Source organism: Aythya fuligula, chromosome 17 (genome assembly GCF_009819795.1).
Source record: "Aythya fuligula isolate bAytFul2 chromosome 17, bAytFul2.pri, whole genome shotgun sequence".
NCBI lineage: Eukaryota > Metazoa > Chordata > Aves > Anseriformes > Anatidae > Aythya > Aythya fuligula.
In genome coordinates this window covers 4202092-4222794 of record NC_045575.1, presented here as the reverse complement: position 1 = coordinate 4222794, position 20703 = coordinate 4202092, and the positions used below count along the sequence as shown (strand labels likewise).

Below are 20703 nucleotides of genomic sequence, written 5' to 3'. Positions count from 1 at the left end.
TCCTCTGCAGGTGCCCCCAAGTGCCCAGGGGTGCCCTTGGCATCAGGCAGTGCTGCCCTGGTGGCAACAAGTGCCAGGCATGCCAGCCTCTCAGGCCAGCCTTTTGTCTCTGGCCCAGGGGGAAACAATCCCATCAAGTCTCTGCAAGGATATGGATCCTGATCCTGGTGTTCAAGATAAATCCCCTGTGTGCAGGACGCAGTCTAGGAGGAGGCCAGGAGGCAGCACACGGAGTGAAGGAATGAGTGAGGTGAGCAGGGAGATGTGAGCAGTGTACAGGATGGGAAAGAGCTGCCTGGTGCTGGTGGTGTCCTGGCTGGGGATGCTCAGCCTTGCCCTGCACCATGAGGGTAAGCTCAGCCCCAGCACCACTGATTCCTGCCGTGCACCTACTTACTCCACATCACGCTTTCGGATGGTCCTGCCGGCAGCCAGGACTTCAGCCACCTTGGAGACGATGGGATCGTAGTTCATGCTGGCCACAGCCACCACCTCGTCACTCCTAGGGCCAGGTAGAGCAGAGCAGTTAGAACAGCCCATGGTGGCCACATCTCCGTCACCCACAAAGCAATATGCTGGAGAGAAGCGGGAAGCAAAGAAAAATACCCTCTGCTCCAGGGCTAGGACGTGTCCCAAGGTGTGAGCACTGCAGGGATTGTGATGTGGGACAAGAACAGGAGAGGACGTGGAGCAGGTGCTCGAGGCTGGCCCCACTGGTCTCACGTGCTGGCCTGGCAAACAGCACCAGGGTGCCTAGAGCTGTCTCTGTCCCGCTGCCCAGGAGTGGGACCCCGGACACCTAAGGGAGGTGGGATGGAGACAGCTCTGGGCACCCTGGCCCCTGGGAGAAACACCAGAAAAGGTGGATGTGGTGGATAAAAAGTTGCAAGGATGCCCAGTGGTCACTGTCAACCACACAGCTTTGCTGCCCTGTGCTGAGGGAGCAGAGGGGATGTTAGCAGAGACTTCCCAGTGGCACACTTGGCTGTGCTGCTCCACATCACTTCCTGAGCTACTCCTTGGAACAAAAGCACCCACCTCTGAGCTTGCTCCACAGGCAGAAACAACTGCATCTAGGCTCAGGTTCTGAGCAGAGCAGGGCTCCTCACCAGACACCTAATGAAGCACCAGGACAGCTGGGTGGCCAACTCCACATCCAGCAGCACATCCCAGTCTGGCTGACCTGATGGTCAGGATCCCATTGCTGGTGGCACAACACAGGATCAAAGGCTGAATGTGAAATGAATGAAGCAGAAGGAAGGAAGATGTAAAACTGCTGGAGAAGATTTGGATAAAGATGAGAAGGTACGGGATAAATGAGAGGGGCACCTCTGCTTTGACATCTGCAAAGTTCAGCCTGAGCATAAATCTGAGCATAAGTCTGGCTCAGGAGATGACTCATAAATAGGTAACCAAACAAACAATTCAATGACTAGAGAAGGTGCATAAGATATTAAATACTGGTGATGTTGTTGAATAAGCTGAGGAGTGGAAGCACCCAACAAATCAAGATCTGCTATTCAATCTGCTGCCAAGGAGCTCCACGACCAACAGAGAAAAGACCAGCAAGGGGGAGAAATACGTGCCTAGATTGAGAGGAGGAAAGCAGAAACCATGCTTCAGAGAAAACTTCATCTTCATGGAGCCAGGACAGTTGAAGTCCTTTCTCTTAGCTGTCCCACAGAGCCGTGGGGCAGCAGCATCACAGGCTTCCCTCTCCCACAGGCAAGCACGGGAATGTAGGGCAGATCATAAGCCTCGAATCTTCTCCAGAGACACTGAGCTCTTCCAAACTGGCCAGACCCAGAGACTGACCAAATTCAGGCAGGTTCCTTCAGAGGCTGGACCTGTCCAAATGCAGAGTCCTGTGGAGCCAGCACAAAACAGTATGTGAGAGCCACCGCATTGACCAGAGCTCTAGAAAGGCTTGGGTGCCACTGGAAATTGTGATGTGCATGTACAGCAGAGGGACATTTCTGATGGCATGTGGCACTTCCATCCAGCAGACAAGGTAAGAATAAGCAGCAATGGATGGACACTGATGAGAAATACATTCACACTGGAAAACAAGCACCCACGGCAGGCAGGAAGGATAAACCACACCAGAAGATCACAAAGCATTCGTGTGTTCAGCTGAATTGCCTGCTGGGCTGTTACATTTGAGGCCTGTTGCTGTGATGTAGAAGAGCTCTCCAACTTCTGAGCCTGGATCTCCTCGTCTGGTTGGCCTTACGTCTTGTGCAACATGAATGAGGTCCTCCATTCTCCCCAGGACTGGACAACCTTCCCTAAGGACATAACTCATCTGTGCAGAGACTGACAATTTTGTTTATGGAATACTGCTTGAAGATACTTGTATTTGACATAAATACAAGAAGATAAAGTATTTGACAGAACCGCACTGCAGATTTCCTCTTTTCCTTTTGCCCCGAAATTCAGAAATACAATCTACAAGTGAGAACACCTTCCGCACCATCCCCCAGGTGCGCCCATCACACAGATCCTGCACCACTGCTTGATGTCTTCAGTGCTCAGCACACAAAAGGCAGCTGAGATTTCAGGACTCCTGGGAGGCTCCATAACCCAGCCACACCACAACACATGTTCATGACACTTCAGTGGTTTCCTCCATGTGCCTCTGGCCTCTGCAGGTGACAGCGGGTGTGCTTTCTTTCCTCCTTCTGCTCTTCTTTCCTCTGAACGCTGTTTGTTCTGTGCCAGGATGCAAGAGGCATGCTGCAGAGGGAACAGTGACAGCACTTCACCAAGTGAGAGGCCTCAGTTTATCTGTTAACACCTGCACAAAATGGCTGGTGTGTGCAAGAAGCCAGCAAATTCTAGGCTGGATGCTGTTTTAAACTACTCTGTCCACTGTGCAACCTCATGTGAAGATCACTAATGTCCAACACAGACACAGAAAGAGCATCCTGCCACTGGGGACAGCAGCTGAAACACTACAACCTCAGATGCTCTTGAACCCTGCACTGACAATTGATCCAGGAGGTTCTCTCACCCCAGTGAGATGCTGTCTTGTACAGACGCAGGCAACCACGGTACATGGATCAGATGTGGAGATTTCAAAGCTTTGTTCTTCCTGAGTGCAGCTCCTGGCTGCGCTGCTGGGGGAAGGAGAATGAAAGATGAAGATTTTTGCTCCCAAAGGAGAAACAAAGTGGATGGAGAGGGAAAGATGTGCTATTCTGAGGGAAGGAATAACCAAGGTAAGCAATGGAGAGCAAAAAGACATAATACTGCCAGCTGGGAGGTGAATGCAGCCCAAACGCTTCTGTCAGCAATAAAAGTGACAGATGGTCCTTTTGTGAAATAATTTTTAGGGCAACGGTGAACTGGAGAATCCCACATCAGTAGTGGCTTGTAAACATTTTGTCTGACAGACAGGGAAGGCCAGGAGGAGTCTCTTTTTTTTCAAGTGGTCTTTTGAGGCAACAAGGGTGCCCTTTCTGAAACTGGGACTGTGAATAATCAGAAGTCTTGGCCTAAAGACTGAGGGAAGGTGAATCGCTGTGGATGTGCACTGTGTCCATATGGCCTTCCCTTTCTTTGGAGGGTTCAATGCATGGGAAACTGTGCACCACGAGGAAGACAACCACAGCCACCCAGTGGATCTCCCATGATCTCCAAGGTCTTAGGGACCAGGGTGACATCGGTCTGTGCTGGAAGAGGTGCTGTGGTGAGCACAGTGTCCCATGAGGACAACTGCAAGGCACCCCATCCCATGCACATCCCCGCACAGGGCCTCACGCTGACCTCTCAGCAGCTCACCCTCAGCTCTGAATGGGGGTAAACAGTTTTATTCTTCAAACTCTGGAAAATAAAAGAGTTTTGTTATGAAAGTCGATGCTGAGAGCAGGCTCTGGGAATGGGCATCACCAGTGTTTCATGCAGGAACCGAACCAGTGCACACCAGAAGTCCAAACCATCAGGTGGATGTGGAAAGCAGGAGGAGGTGGCCTGTTTGGGACAGTGTCCTCAATCCAAAAGCGTTAGTACCAGTAGCAGGACTATCACCAAACAAGAAGAAAAGCAGGAAATGCTCCCAGTCGCCTCTCACAGCTGGGCAGTGAGAGAGGAACCAGCCCGAGCCCCACCAGCTGCAGTACCTCTGGCTCTCTGCACAGGATGCCGTCCTACCACACCAAAGCCATCTCCTGGGGCCCCTCCTGGGTGGCAGAAGAAGGCAGCTCTCAGCACCCACCCCATGTCAGTGCCAGACCCAGTGTGAGGCCCTGCACCACGCAGGGGATTAGTCACCTTGCTCAGGGCCTTCCTCTTGAAAGGGCTCTACAGATGTTTTATTAAAGTGGTCTGGCATTTTCTTTCTAATTAGGGTAGGGATAAACAGCTAAATCTGTTGTGCTCTGATATGGGAGGGAGGAATAGGGTGATAGTTCAAAGATTGTATGCTGGAAAGAAATGGGATAAAGGCAACAAAAGAACAAACAGCAGTAAATATTCTGGGAATAAGTTTACAACACATAGTCTTTCCAGTCTAAACAGTCAGCTGTCTAAACAGCCAAGGCAATGGCTATTGACATCCCAGCTGTCAACAGATCTCAGGAAAAGTATTCCCAGACAGTCTCCCAGCCTTGGGGATAGCTGCTTTTCAGTCCAGGTGTAGCAAAAGCTCCTGAACTCTTGCTAATTTTCACAGCTTGTTAATAGACAGGGGAGTTTTCAAAGTTTAACTTGTCAAACCAGAAACAGAAATAGCGATGCCTGACTGGTCCAGACTTGGTCACAAATACTAACACATTGTCGATATAGAAAGGAAATCTTTGAAGGAAATAGTGAGCGACACATTAACAGAAGCCATTATTTGCTCTCAGATGATAGGTGAACAAATCTGGCAGAAATACTAGGTCCAAGGAACTGCTTAACTTGCTTTACCCTCAGCACAACATTTCTCTAGTGCCTGTCACTAACGCATCTGTATGTGCAGTTTTATTCATGTCCTGCAACATCAGTGTCCAGATAGAAACAAAACTGACTGAAAGAATCTCCAGCAAAAAAATATTTTCCAGCCTAGCAGCACAAGCTGTGACAAATGTCCATGTAGGGACACGGAGAAGAGAAACACTTACTTGGTGTAAAATGCAACAAACTTCAGTTCATCTAAGTCTCCTTGAATCACAACATCATCAAATCCTTCCCCATGGCCTGAAAGACAAAGAAATCATGGGTTGGAGCAGGTGAGTCCCTGCCCTGTAGTCCCACAGGCAGGTGGGTGGCCCTGGCTGTGCTCCCCTCCAGCCTCCCAGCCTCATCCTGCCACTGGTGGGGAGTTTCAGCTTCACCCTGCTGCTGTCCCTCCTCCTCTGTGTGGCACCCTGAGGTGACACCTCCCTCCCTACATCTTTCTGCACCTCCCAGTGCAGTCTTGACCTGGGAACAACACCTGTACCAGCCTAGACCTCAATGTCGGGGAGAAGGAAAGGGATGAACCCACGCAATCACAGGACAGTTGCTGAGAAAGCAATTTCCAGATCAAATGTTTTGCTCTAGTTTTTATTTGCTTCTATCATGTGCCAGGAAGGAAAGCAGACCTGAGCCAGAGGTTGGCCCAGAGGGGACAAAGATGAAGGTGGCTGTGACTTCTGTATCCCAGGGCACCTCCACCAGCACAATCTCTACTGTAGCCCTGGGTACCCCCTCACCTGCATATCGAATGCTCTTCCCAAACATAGCAGTCCACAGGTAGGGGATAGTGCTAATCTCCGTGCCATGGGCCAGCATGTTCAGTGCTGCTATACGGCCTGGAAGGCAAAAGCAGCAGAATAAGCAATAGAGCTCTGAGCCTGAGCAAGCATCGGGCCCTCAGGCCACAGCACAGCTCAGGTCAGCAGCATCAGCACCAGGAGCTTCTCCTAGTCCAGGAGCACAGAAAGACCAATTCCTTCTGCTTCAGCTAAAGTAACCATACAGCACAAGCACCTTCACAGAGGAAACCCAACGCATCCTCCATGGCTGGGCTTGGAGGAGTCGTCCAGCAGTGCAGCTCTTACTGACTCCTCAACTCCATCAGCACTAACATGCTCAAGGTCCTGAGCTGGCCACTCGCTCTGGGAGTTATAGGATCCAGCCCTGGGCAGCCCAGCTGGGGACATGTGCCTGCAGACTCTCAGTCTATGAGCCGATGGGTGCAGCATTAAATGCTTCTGACCCTCCCCTGGGCAAGGAAAAGATCAGGCTCCTGCAGGGACTGATCTCCTGGGGACACCTTGGTCTAGGAGTTATGAGCATCATGAGTGATCGTCAGTGTGTGTACGTCCAGAAGGCTGACAAATGAATAGGTAATGGACAGGATAAAATACACATTTCCAAATGTTGAATACAACTCCACGGTTTCCATGTTCTCAGTTCTCATTCTCTTCTTAAAGTGTTGGAAATTTCCTGGGTATCTGGAAACGGCTCTTCTCCTCAAGCAATTTTTGCTGCTGCAAAGGGACTGAAAAGCACCTACCATGCATATGGGCCATCTGCCAGTGAGGAACGTTCACTTTCTTGTTGTTCCTCAAGGCCAGCGGGAACATCACAGTGTCACCAGCTGCAAACACTCCAGGGATGTTGGTCTGCATCATCTGAAGGAGGGAAGCAGAATTGCATGTTGGTGGGGTTTGCACCCTCCAGGAGCAGCCAACAGGGAACTGCCTGAGACCCACCAAGGTCCCCAGGGGCAGGAGGTGTGTGTGTGTGAACACCCACAGCATCCAGGGCCAAAAGAGCTGGGGTTTTGCAAACCCATCGCTTCAAGGAGGTTGTGCTGGCCCAAGTGCATGGCAGTCCTCACACCTCAGCATCTAGGGACAGACTGTCACCGTGCTGGTGGTTCAGAGCCAAGGCAAGTCCAGCTTGGAGGAGCCAGTGTGACCAAGATAGCTGCAGCTCTGGGGGCTGCAACACCAGGCTCACCTTGTTGACCACAATGAAGCCTTTGGAGTCGATGTTGATGCCACTCTGCTTGAGAAATCCCGTTGCTGGCACTGCACCTGCGGGAGAAAGCAAAGGGCTGTTTTTCTTCTAGCCCTCATATATCTGTTGTGGATTGTTGACTGTTTGGAAGCAGTTCATAAAACAGCAGGAGAATGAAGCCAGAATCTTGTGATTCTTCCAGTTTGCAATGTTTAGAAAAGTTGCCATTAGTTAGGGGCTTTTTTTCTCCCCAAGCGTCAAGGAGAAAATACTGTCTATGGCAGCAGCAATAAAATAATAATAAAAATAATAAAATGAAACTTAATATCACCCAAATGTTTTCAACTTCATTTTTTGGATGTTAGGACCTAGAAAAGACTTTTTCAGCTTTGCTACAGATACAAGCATAGGGTGGAAGCTGGTACACCTCTACCTGCACCCTTCAGCCACCTGGCCAGGAGGAAGATGACTGCCCCATCTCCTCCAGCACCAGCACTGTCGAAGCAAAGCACTGCTGGCCTGATGGGACCAGCACTCAGCAACGCAGCAGCAGCCCCTTACCTATACCAACGACACAAACGTCTGCACGTAGGACCTTCCCACTCTTCAGCACCACCTCCTTCAACTTTACAGGAGAGAGGGGAAATTACAGTTATTTTAGAGACAAAAAAAGAAAAACCCTGTAGCAGCAGCAAGTGAAACTAGCTTCTTGCTTCATTTCTAACATGCAAGTTGGCTGTAATTCCTTATACTGGGAAAAAGAAGAGTTTCAGAGACCACTAAGGGAGTCCTGCAGGTGCTTTCTAGGGACAGGGTTAAAACCATGCAGTGCTTCAGCAGGGTCACCGTCAATGCTCTCTCTGTCCCTCCAGGATCTCAAAGCAACAAAACACAAACAGGAGCACACTTGCTCCTGGGTGCTACGCTCAAGAATATGAATTTCAGGGGTTGGGAAAGAGAGAGGGCAAAAGCCCAGCAATGAAGGAGACGGCGGCCCCAGGGCGAGATGTGGCCACCTCTCACCCCAGGGGAGCCTTCGCCATGCTGTACCTTGTTCTCCTGTTCCCGCAGCTCCGACACCTCAGTCTGCATGTAGAACTTCACCCTGTGGTTCTCGAACATCTGTGGGGACAGCAGGCACATCACAGCCCCACGCTGCCCCACCCTCGTGCCTTGGCACCCTCTGAGCTCCCCTCCCTGCCTTCAAGTCCTCCCACGCAAACCTGGGCCAGGCCCTTTCACAGCAAGCAGCCCCCAGAGGGAAAGGTCCAGCCCAGTCTTCCTCAGGGGTACTACTGTTGAGCACCTTCACATCTTAATCAATAAATCAGTTTTTAGAATAACGGCATCAGCAAGTTAATGAATGCTATCGAATGGAATCATAGAATGGCTTGGGATGGAAGGGACCTTAAAAATCACCCAGTTCCAACCCCCCTGCCATGGGCAGGATGCCACCCACTAGATCAGGTTGCCCAGGGCCTCCTCCAGTCAGTCCCTGAACGCCTCCAGGGATGGGGCATCCACAGCCTCTCTGGGCAACCTATTCCAGTGCCTCGCCACCCTCTGAGGGAAGATTTTCTGCCTAACCTCTAATCTTAAGCTCCCCTCTTTTAGTTTAAAACCATTCCCTCTTGTCCTGTCATTATCTGTCTCAGCAAAAAGTTGCTCTCCATCTTTTTTATAAGCCCCCTTTTAGACTTGAAAAGCTGTAATAAGGTCACCCTTTCTCTTCTGTAGGCTGAACATCCCCAGCTCTCTCATAGGAGAGGTGCTCCAGCCCTCTGATCAACTTCATGGCCATCTTCTGTACCCGCTCTAACAGCCCCACATCCTTCTTGTGCTGTGGAGCCCCAGACCTGGACGCAGTGCTCCAGGTGGGGCCTCACAAGGGCAGAGAAGAGGGGGACAATCCCCTCCCTCGCCTGCTGCCCACCCCTCTGGTGATGCAGCCCAGGGTGCACTTGGTCTTCTGGGCTGCAGGCACACACTTCTGGCTCATGTCGAGCTTTTTGTCCACCAGAACCCCTAAGTCCTCCCCCAGAGGGCTGCTCTCAATAAGTTCTTCTCCCAGTCTGTCCTCATGCCCGGGTTTGCCCCGACCCAGGTGCAGCACCTTGCACTCGGGCTTGTTGAAGCTCACTAGGTTCACGTGGGCCCAAATCTCGAGCTGGTCCAGGTCCCTTTGGATGGTATCCCTTCCTTTTGTTGTGTCAACTGCACCACTCAGCTTGGTGTCACCTGCAAAATTCCTGAGGGTGCACTGCATCCCCCTGTCTATGTCATTGATATAGATATCAAACAGCACCTGTCATAGGACAGATCCCTGAAGGACACCACTCATCACTGGCCTCCACCTGGACGTGGAGCCATTGATAAACACTCTCTGGGTGCGACCTTCAGACAAACTCCTTGTCCACTAAATGGTTCACCCATCAAGTCCTATCTCTTCAGTTTGGAGAGGCATGATGACACCAGGCTGTCATATGGAACCGTGTCAAGGGCCTTACAGAAGTCCAGGTAGATGATGTTGGTCAGTCTTCCCTTGTCAACTGACGCCATCACTCCATCGTAGAAGGAGTGAATAAGTGAACAAGTTCACATCAATAAGTGAAACCAGCAGAACCCACTCTGTCACCAAAACCACCCCCAGGACAGGAAAGCGAGGTCACCTTCATGACAGCGCGGCCAACCCTCTCCCCAAAGAACTTCTTGAAGGGGACTTCCTCCAGCTCGACCAGGGACACCGAGTGGGCCCTCTCTGCAAGGTAGGCGGCCACCTCCATCCCTGGGGAACAGAAGCACGTCCCAGCGGGGCTGCTCTGTGGGGACTCCTGGGCTGCAGCCAGGCCCCCGTGGCCACAAAGGGCCCCACAGCTTTGCATGAGATTTATCATTTACAGTGATTTATTCTTAGAGGCAGAAGTCACAGGAGGACTTTAAAGATCAAAACAAGTAACCAGCCATAATGAAGTCCCAAGAACCCCAGGAAGCTTTTGTTAATGGACCTCAGAGGAAGAGAGAAATCTGCCTCTTATGGCTTAGCAGAAGTAATGAGCTACTGGCTGAAAATTGCCTCTGTGACTTCAGCTTTTTTGTTCTGTTCAGAAGAGACCAATTTTGGTGCTGGCAATTGCATGGAAACCTTCAGCATTTTCTTTCTATGCTTTTTTTTTTTTAGAAACTGTTCTCTTTGGTGGTCTGCAGTTTACAATCGGTCCCTCAAACCACACATTTTGTTGTAGACAGGACTGACTGAACCTTTAAAGCACAAAATTAAAAAAAAAAAAACAAAAAAAAAAAAAAAAAAAAAAAAAAAAAAACAAACAAACAAGTACTGAACATTTTGAAATAAATTCCCTCCCTAACAATCGTTTACACTTAAAGCTTGCAGGACGTGCCAAAATTTTGTTACAGATGTATCAAACAAACAAACAAACGAAACATTAAAGAAATTATAAGGCTTCTGTGTATTTTAAAAATTCTCAGCCCTGATGAAAAGTAGAAGAGAAATAAGCCCACAACCTTTCATCTACTAAAGACTCTCCTATCTGAAGCAAAATCTGCACTTACACACTGGATTTGAAAACACATGAGTGACAGTACTGGACTCATCATATGCTTTCCAGACTGGGATAGCAATGCTCTTTGTCCATGCAAGCTGAATTGCCTGGCCTCTCACGTAAAAATAATTTCTTCAGGTAGGAGATGTTTTTAGCACTTGGAGCTGCAGGTTGAACCATCCAGGTCCAGTCTGTGGGGGATTACCTCCAACAGGGTAACGACAAATTAGAGGAGGGTCAGTGACAAGCTGCAGGGACACATGGAAAGTTGAAAAATGCAAATCTGCAAAATGAGAGCTCACCAAGGAAGGAGGCACCCACTATAACCACATTCTTGCTGGTGGCCAGTTTCACCACCCGGTTTGCATCTTCTGGTGTTCGGATGTTGAAAACATTTTCCACTTCCTTGCCTTTACAGCTGAGAGCTTTGGGTCTGGGAAAAAAAAGAAAAAAAAAAAAAATTGAGGACTGTCTAGGTTGGGCTTCTGCAGACACTTTGGCTTGGCTATCTGCTTCTGGGGGAGCTTTCTTTTTTGGGGGATGGGGGAACGACACAGATCACTAGACAGGAGAAGGCAACATGCTGCAGGATGTCACACTGCAGCCAAAACACCAAATTTTGTCATGTTTCTCTGCAAAGTCACCCTGGATAGACACATAATATACAAAATAAAAAATAAAAAAATGCTGGTGGACAATGGAATGAGCCCCCAGCCCCATCCCCCGCCCTCATGCAGCTGCTTGGCAGGCAAATGGTGCAAGCCTGGCCTATGCTGTGTGTAGAGAAATGGTGCACAACACGGGATGGTTCCTGCTATAATTTTAAGTTTAACTGCTGTCATGTGGTAAAATTTTCAGAAGCTTACTAGGACACAGAAAACTAACTCTATCCTTCGGTAGAAAATTCAGAGCCAGATTTTAAAGGTTCCATAAGCATCTGCAGGAGTGGGTTCGGTAGCAATTTAATCTTGTCACCCTCGTGTATTTACTGGGGCATATGTATTTTTAAATATCTGTCCCCTGCATTTACATGTATATGACTCATGTCTGGAAATGCGAATGATGATCCTAAATAATTCAGGGATCTTAAAAACATTTACCCAGTGTACTTGGAGCTTATGCATAAGGATTTTGAAATTATTTCCAAAGGTTTAATCCTCTCTTGAACCTCATTAGGTAGAAAGTGCATTTGGCTGAGTACCACATCACCCAACACCAGGCCTAGCAGCTGATGTGGCTGCAGCTGAATCGTAGCATCCCACTGGCAGAGCCAGACACCTGCAGATGACTGCAAGGAATCCAGGCATCAGACCCAAATATGAAGCAGCACCAAATATTGACAATTACCAGCGGCATCAGCAGTTTGCAAAGGGAGTGATTTCTCTTTTGCTCCCTCCCAACCAGGCTTGAAGCTCCCTGTACCACCAGGCCGGAAGCATCCCTAATGCAGATGATAATTTTGCAGAGGTTGAATTTGTCCTAGTCCACTTGGTGCCTTTGTGGCAGGAGCACATGAAAAGGGTGAGCAGCCCAGGGGTGCCAGACCTGTGCCTGGGTGCCATCCTGACAGCCCCTTATACACCAGCACAGCTGCTCAAGGCCAGGCATGTGAGGGATTCAGACACTTGCATTTGCCCCAAAACAGGGCAAAAAGCGAAATAGTGAAATATCCATGGAGCTGTAAGGTTTAGAGACTTTGCTATAGAAAAGCCTGGTCTTGTCTACAATATTTGACATTTTCTGTGAAAATGTAGTTTGCTCTTGAGCTGGCCCACAGGAGAGACTTCTGGGAACAGTGCAGCATTAGGGTGCTGCTGGCAAATTCCTCCACCTTTGCACGATCCAGTTATCTCTCTGTATCTTTTCTCTCTGTATCTGTATGAAACAACTCATGAACTCAGGCTGCTTCAGCAGGTACTTTTCATTAACACTCTTTTGACCTTGACTCTGATCATGAAACTCCTGGGCAGCCTTCTTCCACACACCACAGCCCTTGGTGCTGGTGGTCCCTTGCTTTCTGGGCTATATTTGGGTGACACACAGGCTCTTTAACTCTGGCTGAGCAGATACACCCACCATAGCTAGAGGGAGATACTGACATATCAAATATGTATTTGTTGCCTTTTCTGCAAACATTCTTGCAAACAAATTCAGTTTCTAAACGCAACTGCTGTGTTTGATCCCTTATCCCCAGGCACAAGCTCCTCAAGTTCTCAGATAAAATAGTTTCTCGTGATCTTTAAAATGTTTGTAGCTTACGTGTTTCCAGTCGCTATCAGCAGTTTGTTATATTCCATCTTAAATCCATCCTTGAACACTGCTATCTTGTTCTTGATATCCACAGCTGCAACCTGAAATCATTTCTAAATAATGTTAAGAGATGAAATCTCAAGACATTCACTGAGATGCCATGTGCTGATCCAGAGGCACCCCAATTGCACCAGCCCACCAGGAGCCTCTTACGGCACACCTTGCTTTGTTAATGACTGCAGAGAATGCAAACCATTTGTTATTATTTTCTACTTCTGAATTGCTTTCTTGCAGGGGATGATCAGCACCCACTAACACACACAGGCTCAGAAGGGAAGACTTCAGAGCAAGCTTCAAGGCACCACCAAAATCCATAGCAGCAGCATATACCTGTTAATTTTTAAGCCTTGAACATTTTTGTTTGTTTGTTTCTTAGCTTTAGTCCCCTTGGTTTCTGTCCCCAGCTCAGCCGACCCAGATCTTAAATCATCCTAGCTGCCATTTCACAAATCCTTGAAAATTCCCAATATGAATAAAATAATAGGGAGAAGTATTTAATCCATCACTGTCTGTGCTGCTTGCAGGCAGATTATCCTGATCAGAGGCCAGTTGGTCACCCTAAATCCATGTGAGGATGACAGGCAGATGGCAGGTAAGAAATGATGGTCACTATGGATTTTGCACAGGAAGAAATTGCATTAATTATGACTTAGAAAACCACAGGCAGCCTGACCTTGGAGGCACAAAACAGCCCGGGGAATGAGGGAGACTTGGCATTTCTGCAATGGAAATCAGTGAGCTGAAAACAAAGACACAGACTTTGTGTGCCAGCACCTGGAGAATAATCTGCAGGCACAATGGTGAGACCACACCATACAAACACGATTCTCCTCACCTGCATTTCAGTCAGGACTTCAATGTCATATGTGCGGAAAAATTCCTTGGGGCGCAGGGCTATCTGCTCCGGGTGGGAATCCATTGACTGAAAAAAAAAAAAAAAAAAAGACTGTTTTTCTCTTAATACCTGTAAATTGAATACCTCTCCACTCCCCTCATGAGGAAGCTGTAGACTGCGATGAGGTCTCCCCTCATCCTCCTCTTCTCCAGGCTGAACATGCCCAGTGCCCTCAGCTGCTCCTCATACATCTTCCCCTCTAGGCTTTTCACCATCTTCGTTGCCCTCCTCTGGACACTCAGACACTTTCACGTCCTTTTTGTACTGTGGTGCCCAGCACTGCACACAGTGCTCGAGGTGAGGTTGCACAGTGCAGAGCTGAGCGGGACAATCACCTCCCTTGACCGACTGCAATGCTGTGCTCGATGCGCCCCAGAGTACAGCTGGCCCTCCTGGCTGCCAGGACACACCGCTGGCTCATATTCAGCTTGCTGTCAACCAAAACCTTCAGTTTTACTGCAGATTCTTTAAATACCCAACATTTACCAAGAGAGGAGCTTCTGACCCCACCACTTCAGAGTGCTGTTTCCCAAGCTGGTGCACAGGGAGGGCAGCAGGAGCAGTACAGAGTCCCCGAAGCCTCTGCTGCCGTCCAGTGCTCCTGCAACAGGAATGGGGACACAGCAGCACAGCAGGGAGCAGGTCATGGTCCAAAGGACATGGAGAGGAGCAGTCTGGAAGAAGTTTGGGACAGGCTGATAATGACAATGCTGCAGTTTCAGGAGGCAAGAAGTCTGCTGCTTACAGCTTTATGTGCTCCTCCTCTAGTGACTCTTTCCAGTGCTAATACCACTCACAAGAGGATTAAGAAAAATCCCCCTTTCTTCACCCTGTTCTAGAATATTCTGCCCTTTTTTTTTTTCATGAGTTTTGTGCAACTTCCAAAAGCAACTGCAGCCAGATATGTTTAGTGGAGAGTTTAACAAATCATGTATAACATTTCCATTGTATGAGGTGTTTTTACTATTTAAAGGAGATTGAAGCAGGCAGTTTAATGGTCACATGATGGGGATAAGCATTTCTGAGAGTTGCCTGGCTGGGACAGAGACCGTGAACTTCTCAGAGATGCCCAGCACAACCTCTGCAACTCAGCCAGCTGCTCCTTGCCCCAAGCAAATCTTGTCCAAGCAGAGCAACAGCTTGAATGCTCTATGCATGTTTGTGTTACAAATGGCTTTGTCTTGGAGATGGAAGCTGAGTCAGATGTTCTGATTACCTCTCCCCTAGATAAGTGTCCATGATGTAAAGGGGAACACACTGTCTGCTCTTATGTTAACTCTAAGCTTCAAGACCAATTGTTGCTGTTCAACCTGAGTTGCTGGTCTGTTATCAAGCAAAGCCCTGTGTCAGTGATAAAAATGTGATTAGAAGACCATCCTGTCGCTACAAATTGGCATTCAGAATGGAATGTGTGCCAGAAAAAGTGATCTTTGCACTGAGATCAGGCTATCTGATGAGCAATAGTATTAGTAACTGTAGCAAGGTGCATCACTGCATCTTAAGAAACATGCACTAATAAAAATCCAGGTAGACAATACCATTTGTTTACAAGCCCCATTTCATTGCTTTAAAGATTTTGATACAGAAACATAGGAAGCAGATCCATTTAGGTACAAGCAGGCCAAGACAGCTGCTTGTAGACCTATGGAGAATGACCTGGTTTCTATGCTGGTGAACTCTTGTTTGGAGTTTGTACAACTCACAACACCTCTTCTGTGTTCTGACTTTCAGTCACTAACAGAAAAGACAGCTCAAGAAAAAAGAGAGACAGGACTAATAAGGAAAAAAAAACATGTTGGTGCAATGAGTAATGGTGGAGAAATGACATAAGGCAATTTGTAAAACTCAGGTGACATACTCAAGATGATACAAACCTTACTGAGCTTTGGTCTATCATAGGGCAAGTGTCTGTCCATTGTGCACATTACAATCCTGTCTGAGAAACCCTCCTGGCGCAAGGTCTCTGCACAGACTAATCCAGCTGCACCTAAAAAAGAAGGAAGAGACATGGTATTAGGTGGTCTGAACCCTTTGAATGAACTCTTTCAATGCCAAAGAAAAAGATGGATCTGAACAGTATCATGTTTTGGTCCATCTACAAAACACTGCTATCGATGGAGGCAGGGGGCAGTGGAAGAACAGGCAGCAAGGCAGTTGTCCTGTGCATGCTGCCTGGAGCACACTAAGCCAGGACGGATGCTGCACTGACACTGATTATGCAGGGCTGGAGGGGGAGTCTCTTCCCACTTAAGGAGCTTTGAAATCTCCCTTCCTGTTCACCAGAACAGACCTTATTCTTCAGAAAGAGCTGTCAACGTAGCCTGAAAAAAGCTCTTTCAGCAACAACTAACATCACCCGCTGAGCATATTGGCTCAGGATTTGGATGACTATTTACCTGCAGCCATGCTGTGCTCCCTAAAGAGCCCAGCTGCCCCTGGCCAGCAGGAAGGTCACACTCCACATCTCAGTCAACAAACACCATGGGCACAAGGAAGGGAAAAATGCTGCCCAGCAGCAAGGGAAGAGCAGGCCTGGCTGGTTTTCCCTCTCTACTCAAGCTGTGAGACATAACTTAGATGATAGGAGCAGCAGATCACAGCGTGCTGAGCATTCCCACAGCTTGCATCTGGTGACCTGAGGGCTATAATGAAGTGAGAACAACCAAAGTGCCCTGCGCAGCCATTCCCTCCTAGCCCCAAGGTCCAGCACGGCACAGCCTGTGCCCTCCCACCCTCTGCTTCACCGAAGGCACAATCCAGCCTTCCAGTGCAAATCAATACCTGCACCGATGATCAGCACGTTGGTACTGCTCAGGTTATAGTTGCTCAAGGAGATGCACTTTGCCATCATCTTTGTCCTCCTCTGTGTCTGAAGAGCCTATGCCACCAACAGCAAGAAAAACAGTCATTATCCTTCAACACAGGGTTCCAGGTGAGGTCTCAGGAGAGCAGAACAGAGGGGGACAATCACCTCCCTTGACCTGCTGGCCTTGCTGCTTTTGATGCAGAAGCCATCAGAGGCCAAAATCCAGCACAGCCCTAATCACCACATCCCACCTGCACCAGCTGGAGCAGTGTGATTCAATTCCAGTGACCTGTGGGGATCAAACCCCTCAGGTGGTGAAAAGGTCCAGTTGGGCCAGAGCACTGAGCCTCTGTACTTACATATGCATATATGCAAATGTGAACCAGAATAAAAGTCTTTGTAGAAAGAATGGCACTGGCCTCAATAGGCTTCACTCTGCATCCTGCCTTGGAGAAGACAGCCCTCCCTGCCCACCCACCCCATCCCTCTCCAGTTGATGTCTGTGCAGAGATGAGCTCCGCCATCACCACGCTGCATTCAGACCCAGCTGGTGAGGCCACGCATCTGAAGGGAGAGGCCTGCTTCATGGCCCAACCAAACTACAGGCTGCTATGAGCTGAAGGAAACACGGCGTGAGTTCAGGACAAGCATTTAGCACGACATCCTGAACTCACAGACACCTCATCCAGCTCAGGCACCCTGGAGCAGCTCCTAGCAGTCAGGGGAGTGTAGGAGGGTGAGGCGGAGATGCTACAGCTCTGCCTGGCTCCACTCATGTCCCAGGGACAGACTTCAGGATGTTGTTCGAGACAGGGTTGGGCTAGGTAGACCTTTGGGTTACTCATTTTGAATGCTCACACATCCTTCTGCTCAGGTACTTCTTCCCCTGCCTTCCCCCGTGGAGGCAGCCATGGGCCTTATTTTTGGGGTGTCAGCAGTGGCTCAGCCTCTCACCTGCTTGCTCGCTCGGATGTACACCTTCTCCTTTTCGATCTTCACCTGAGGATGACAAACAGCAGTGGTTTGCAGGACAGCAAGCATCTCTGGTGTGAAAAAGGTGCCTGCTCCGTCTGTGCACCAACTTCTGAACACAGCAGTGGTCTCCCAAGCCCACCTGCACTGCAGAGCTCATGAGAGAGCTGTCCAGGCCCCCAGGATGCGTCTTGTCTAACACCTACCATGCTCTGATGTTCAGTGCAGAAACTGCCCGTCTTAACCTGACTTCTCCCCCAGCTTGAGGGCTGTTTTCTCCTGCACAAGAAGCCTCCCAGACCATGCACCTCCACCCTCACCTTCCCAGGAGTGCCTGACATTCAGGGGGTGCAGACAGAATGACAAAGGAGATGCAGGGAGGAGGGAGTGCTGGGTGATCTCCACTGGCCACCCCACCACGTGTGTGGGAAATATTTGCTCCATACCTCTGCAGAAGCCATGCTAACATTCATTTCCTCTGCTGCAGGAACAAAGGTTCTCACCTGGAACCTGGGCAAGCTGTCCAAGCCAGGAAAGTCCTCTATGTCACCAGTGCTGATGTTGAAGCAGGCTCCGTGCCAGGGACAGCGGACTCTTCCTTTGGACAAAACCCCTGCATGAAAGACAGCATAGCCACATCAGTACGTCCCTGCCCACAGCCCACTGAGGTCAAGCTGCTGCCCCCAGCTGAGGGCAGAGGGGGCAGAGGCCAGGTCTCACTGCCAATATGCTCCTAGGATTCTAGAATTCTTCACAGTTTCACCACAGCTGCTGAGTGAGGCTGACCTCCTGAAGGCCAGAGGTTGCTGTCCTGAGCCTGCTGCAGTGGCAGGAGCTATACACCTCCACGCAGAGCAGTTTCAATGTCCAGACTCTGAACATATCTCTGTGACACTCTTCTCTTTACCTAGAGCTGTCATCTCTCCTACAGGGCACACGGCAACTGTCGTGGACGTGGATGGCCAGCAGCATCTTGGCTGCTTCACGTGGGCTTCTCTAGCTTGTGCATGGGACTGGTCCAGCCATTTGGGCTAGAGGGTGAGGTGCCAACTGGGATCCTGGGTGTGGGATCCTAGCTCAGATGCCCTCACTGAGGGTGCCCCTTCCAATGCCTCCGTGCACAGCTCCACCAGCTCTCTGCTGTGCCTACAGGATAATCTCACTCAGGGATCACATCACCAGGTCCTGCGTTCATCTCTACAAGACTGGTACCACCACAAGCAAGCAGTGCCTCAAGCAGAGCATCACATATTTAGAGCAAGCCTATGTCAGCACAGATGCTGACACATCAAGGAGTATGCATGCCACTGGAAAAGCACGGGGCATGTTCAAAGCAGTGAGGTCACTCCTCATAAGTATTTGCTCTGAGTCTGCTACCTTGGACTTTGTCTGTCCCTGCCTGGAAGAACTGGCTCGAGGCAGAGTGAACTGCTACAGTTCAGCTGAGCTGTGCTGGGCTCATCCTGAGTTGGTGTATTTGCTTGCTGCACTGCCATGTCTTGTCACTAGATGCGGGGACTCAGGGGCCGCCCCTCCTGCATCTCCAGTGAGATCGCTGTGCAAGGCCACAAGGTTGTTGACACCAGAGGGGGACAAGCAAGGCCGAGAGCATGCCTGCCTGCACCCAGCACTGCTGCTGGTGCCAGGACAGCACGTGAGGATACCCTGCCACCTTCCCCAGCACCCCTCCTCCAGCCAAGCGCCCACAGTTAAGGCACATGGCCAAGATGGCACTACCAGGGACCCTTACTCAGGCCATGAGGGCAAACCTCTGTACATCACCCCACTTCCACCACTGACAACAGAGACGTGTCTTTTTGCTGCTGAAATAAGTCAATTGGACCAAAGATCCTTCCCTCATGAACATGATTTTGATTTATAGGGAGTTGTGGATTTTTGTTTTTTTTAAGACTGGGTGGCCTGAAAAATCATAAAATGCAGAAGATTGTTGTTGTTTTTTTCTTCTTTAAAACATCTTTCAACTCCTCTCAATGGCTGAGAACCAGTAAACAGAACAAAGCCCCATAAAAGGAGGCTCTGTTTGGATGCAGTGAGCTAAGGCTGTCTCACACAGTCCAAGAGAGGTTCAGACCCCAGGTGAAGAGACAACACGTAATGATGCTAGATGAGTTTTGTTCTCTGAAGTCACCCAAGTAAGCCTCAGGCCTGTGTCAGTGAGTTCACTAGCAAACCAAACCCAAGGCTGAGTACCCTCGGAGGCTTCTGCACTGCCACCTTTCTGAAGACACATTTTCCTCACCAAGAAGATGCTGGGATGAGGTTAAGAGGAATGGCACTACCTGATACTCCCCACAGCACCCATGAAGGACCTCGGAGCTGTAAAGGTAAACGCTTTGCCTCCCATTTTTATGCGCACAGCAAGTGATACAGACAGACCTTTAACCAGCGGGGCCCCATAGTGAGGGCATTTGTGTCCCATGGCGTAGAACTCGCCGCTCTCCTTGATCAGCAGCGCCTTCCCGCAGCCCAGGTCCACCTCACGCATCCTAAGGAGGAGGAGCACAGAAGCAGGTGGCAGAACAGCCGGTGCCAAACCCTTCACCCTGCACTCCAGCCCCATTCCACCCTGCCCAGCTCCTCCTTCCTCCAAACTGCTTGCCAATGGCTCTGGGTGGCTCGCAGGTATTGCCACCCCTGCCACCAAGCTGGCCTTGGAGGTGGCTCTGCTGCTGCCAGCCCACACCAGATCCAAGCTGGGTCACCAAGCAGTGCCCAGGAGAGGAACCTGTGACCCTTTGCATGCTCTGTGTCAGGGGCTGGGCTCTGGTCCTGGCCACATCATATGGGTCACATTTTTTCTGATAGAAACCCCAGGACATCTACACCTGACTCCCCTGCTCTTTTCCTCTGCCGTTTTTGCAGAACACAAGTCAGATGGCAACCTGCCCTCCTGCTCAGGCTGTTGGCCCAACAGTGGGGATTTGTCTCCCTGCTGCCCCAGCACTCAGCTTCAGGCTTTTACAGGAGCCAACCTAAGTGCAGGCAGTCCCCCAGGAGGCAGTCAGGTGCTCTTTGAAGCACAGCTGTTGCTTGTGGAGATACCCTGGAAAAAGTGTAATTAGCACAGCAAGCATCCCGTACACAAAGTTTGTGGTCTCACGATGGGTCCCCCACCAGCTACATCGGGCTCCAGCCCCAGCCACCCTTGCCCTAGCCAAAAGCACACTTTTGCCAATCATGCACCCTCTCTCCAAAACAAAAAACAAAAA

General features: G+C 49.6%; 1 protein-coding gene across 3 annotated transcripts in view; it reads right to left on the bottom strand.

Annotated features, from left to right (window-relative positions):
- The window catches only part of AIFM3 (apoptosis inducing factor mitochondria associated 3), a 41658-nt gene that overhangs the window by 3644 nt on the left and 17311 nt on the right, over nt 1–20703 (bottom strand). For all 3 annotated transcript variants that reach the window (XM_032198805.1, XM_032198806.1, XM_032198807.1), the window contains exons 4-19: nt 19871–19980; nt 17977–18086; nt 17456–17500; nt 16477–16573; nt 15570–15682; nt 13636–13722; nt 12750–12841; nt 10793–10923; nt 9600–9715; nt 7981–8052; nt 7492–7555; nt 6931–7007; nt 6482–6599; nt 5676–5774; nt 5103–5178; nt 398–502 (exon numbers count right to left, since the gene is read on the bottom strand). In XM_032198805.1, the coding sequence (XP_032054696.1) occupies nt 398–502; nt 5103–5178; nt 5676–5774; nt 6482–6599; nt 6931–7007; nt 7492–7555; nt 7981–8052; nt 9600–9715; nt 10793–10923; nt 12750–12841; nt 13636–13722; nt 15570–15682; nt 16477–16573; nt 17456–17500; nt 17977–18086; nt 19871–19980 (1512 nt within the window). The remainder of the gene's footprint in view (nt 1–397; nt 503–5102; nt 5179–5675; nt 5775–6481; nt 6600–6930; nt 7008–7491; nt 7556–7980; nt 8053–9599; nt 9716–10792; nt 10924–12749; nt 12842–13635; nt 13723–15569; nt 15683–16476; nt 16574–17455; nt 17501–17976; nt 18087–19870; nt 19981–20703) is intronic.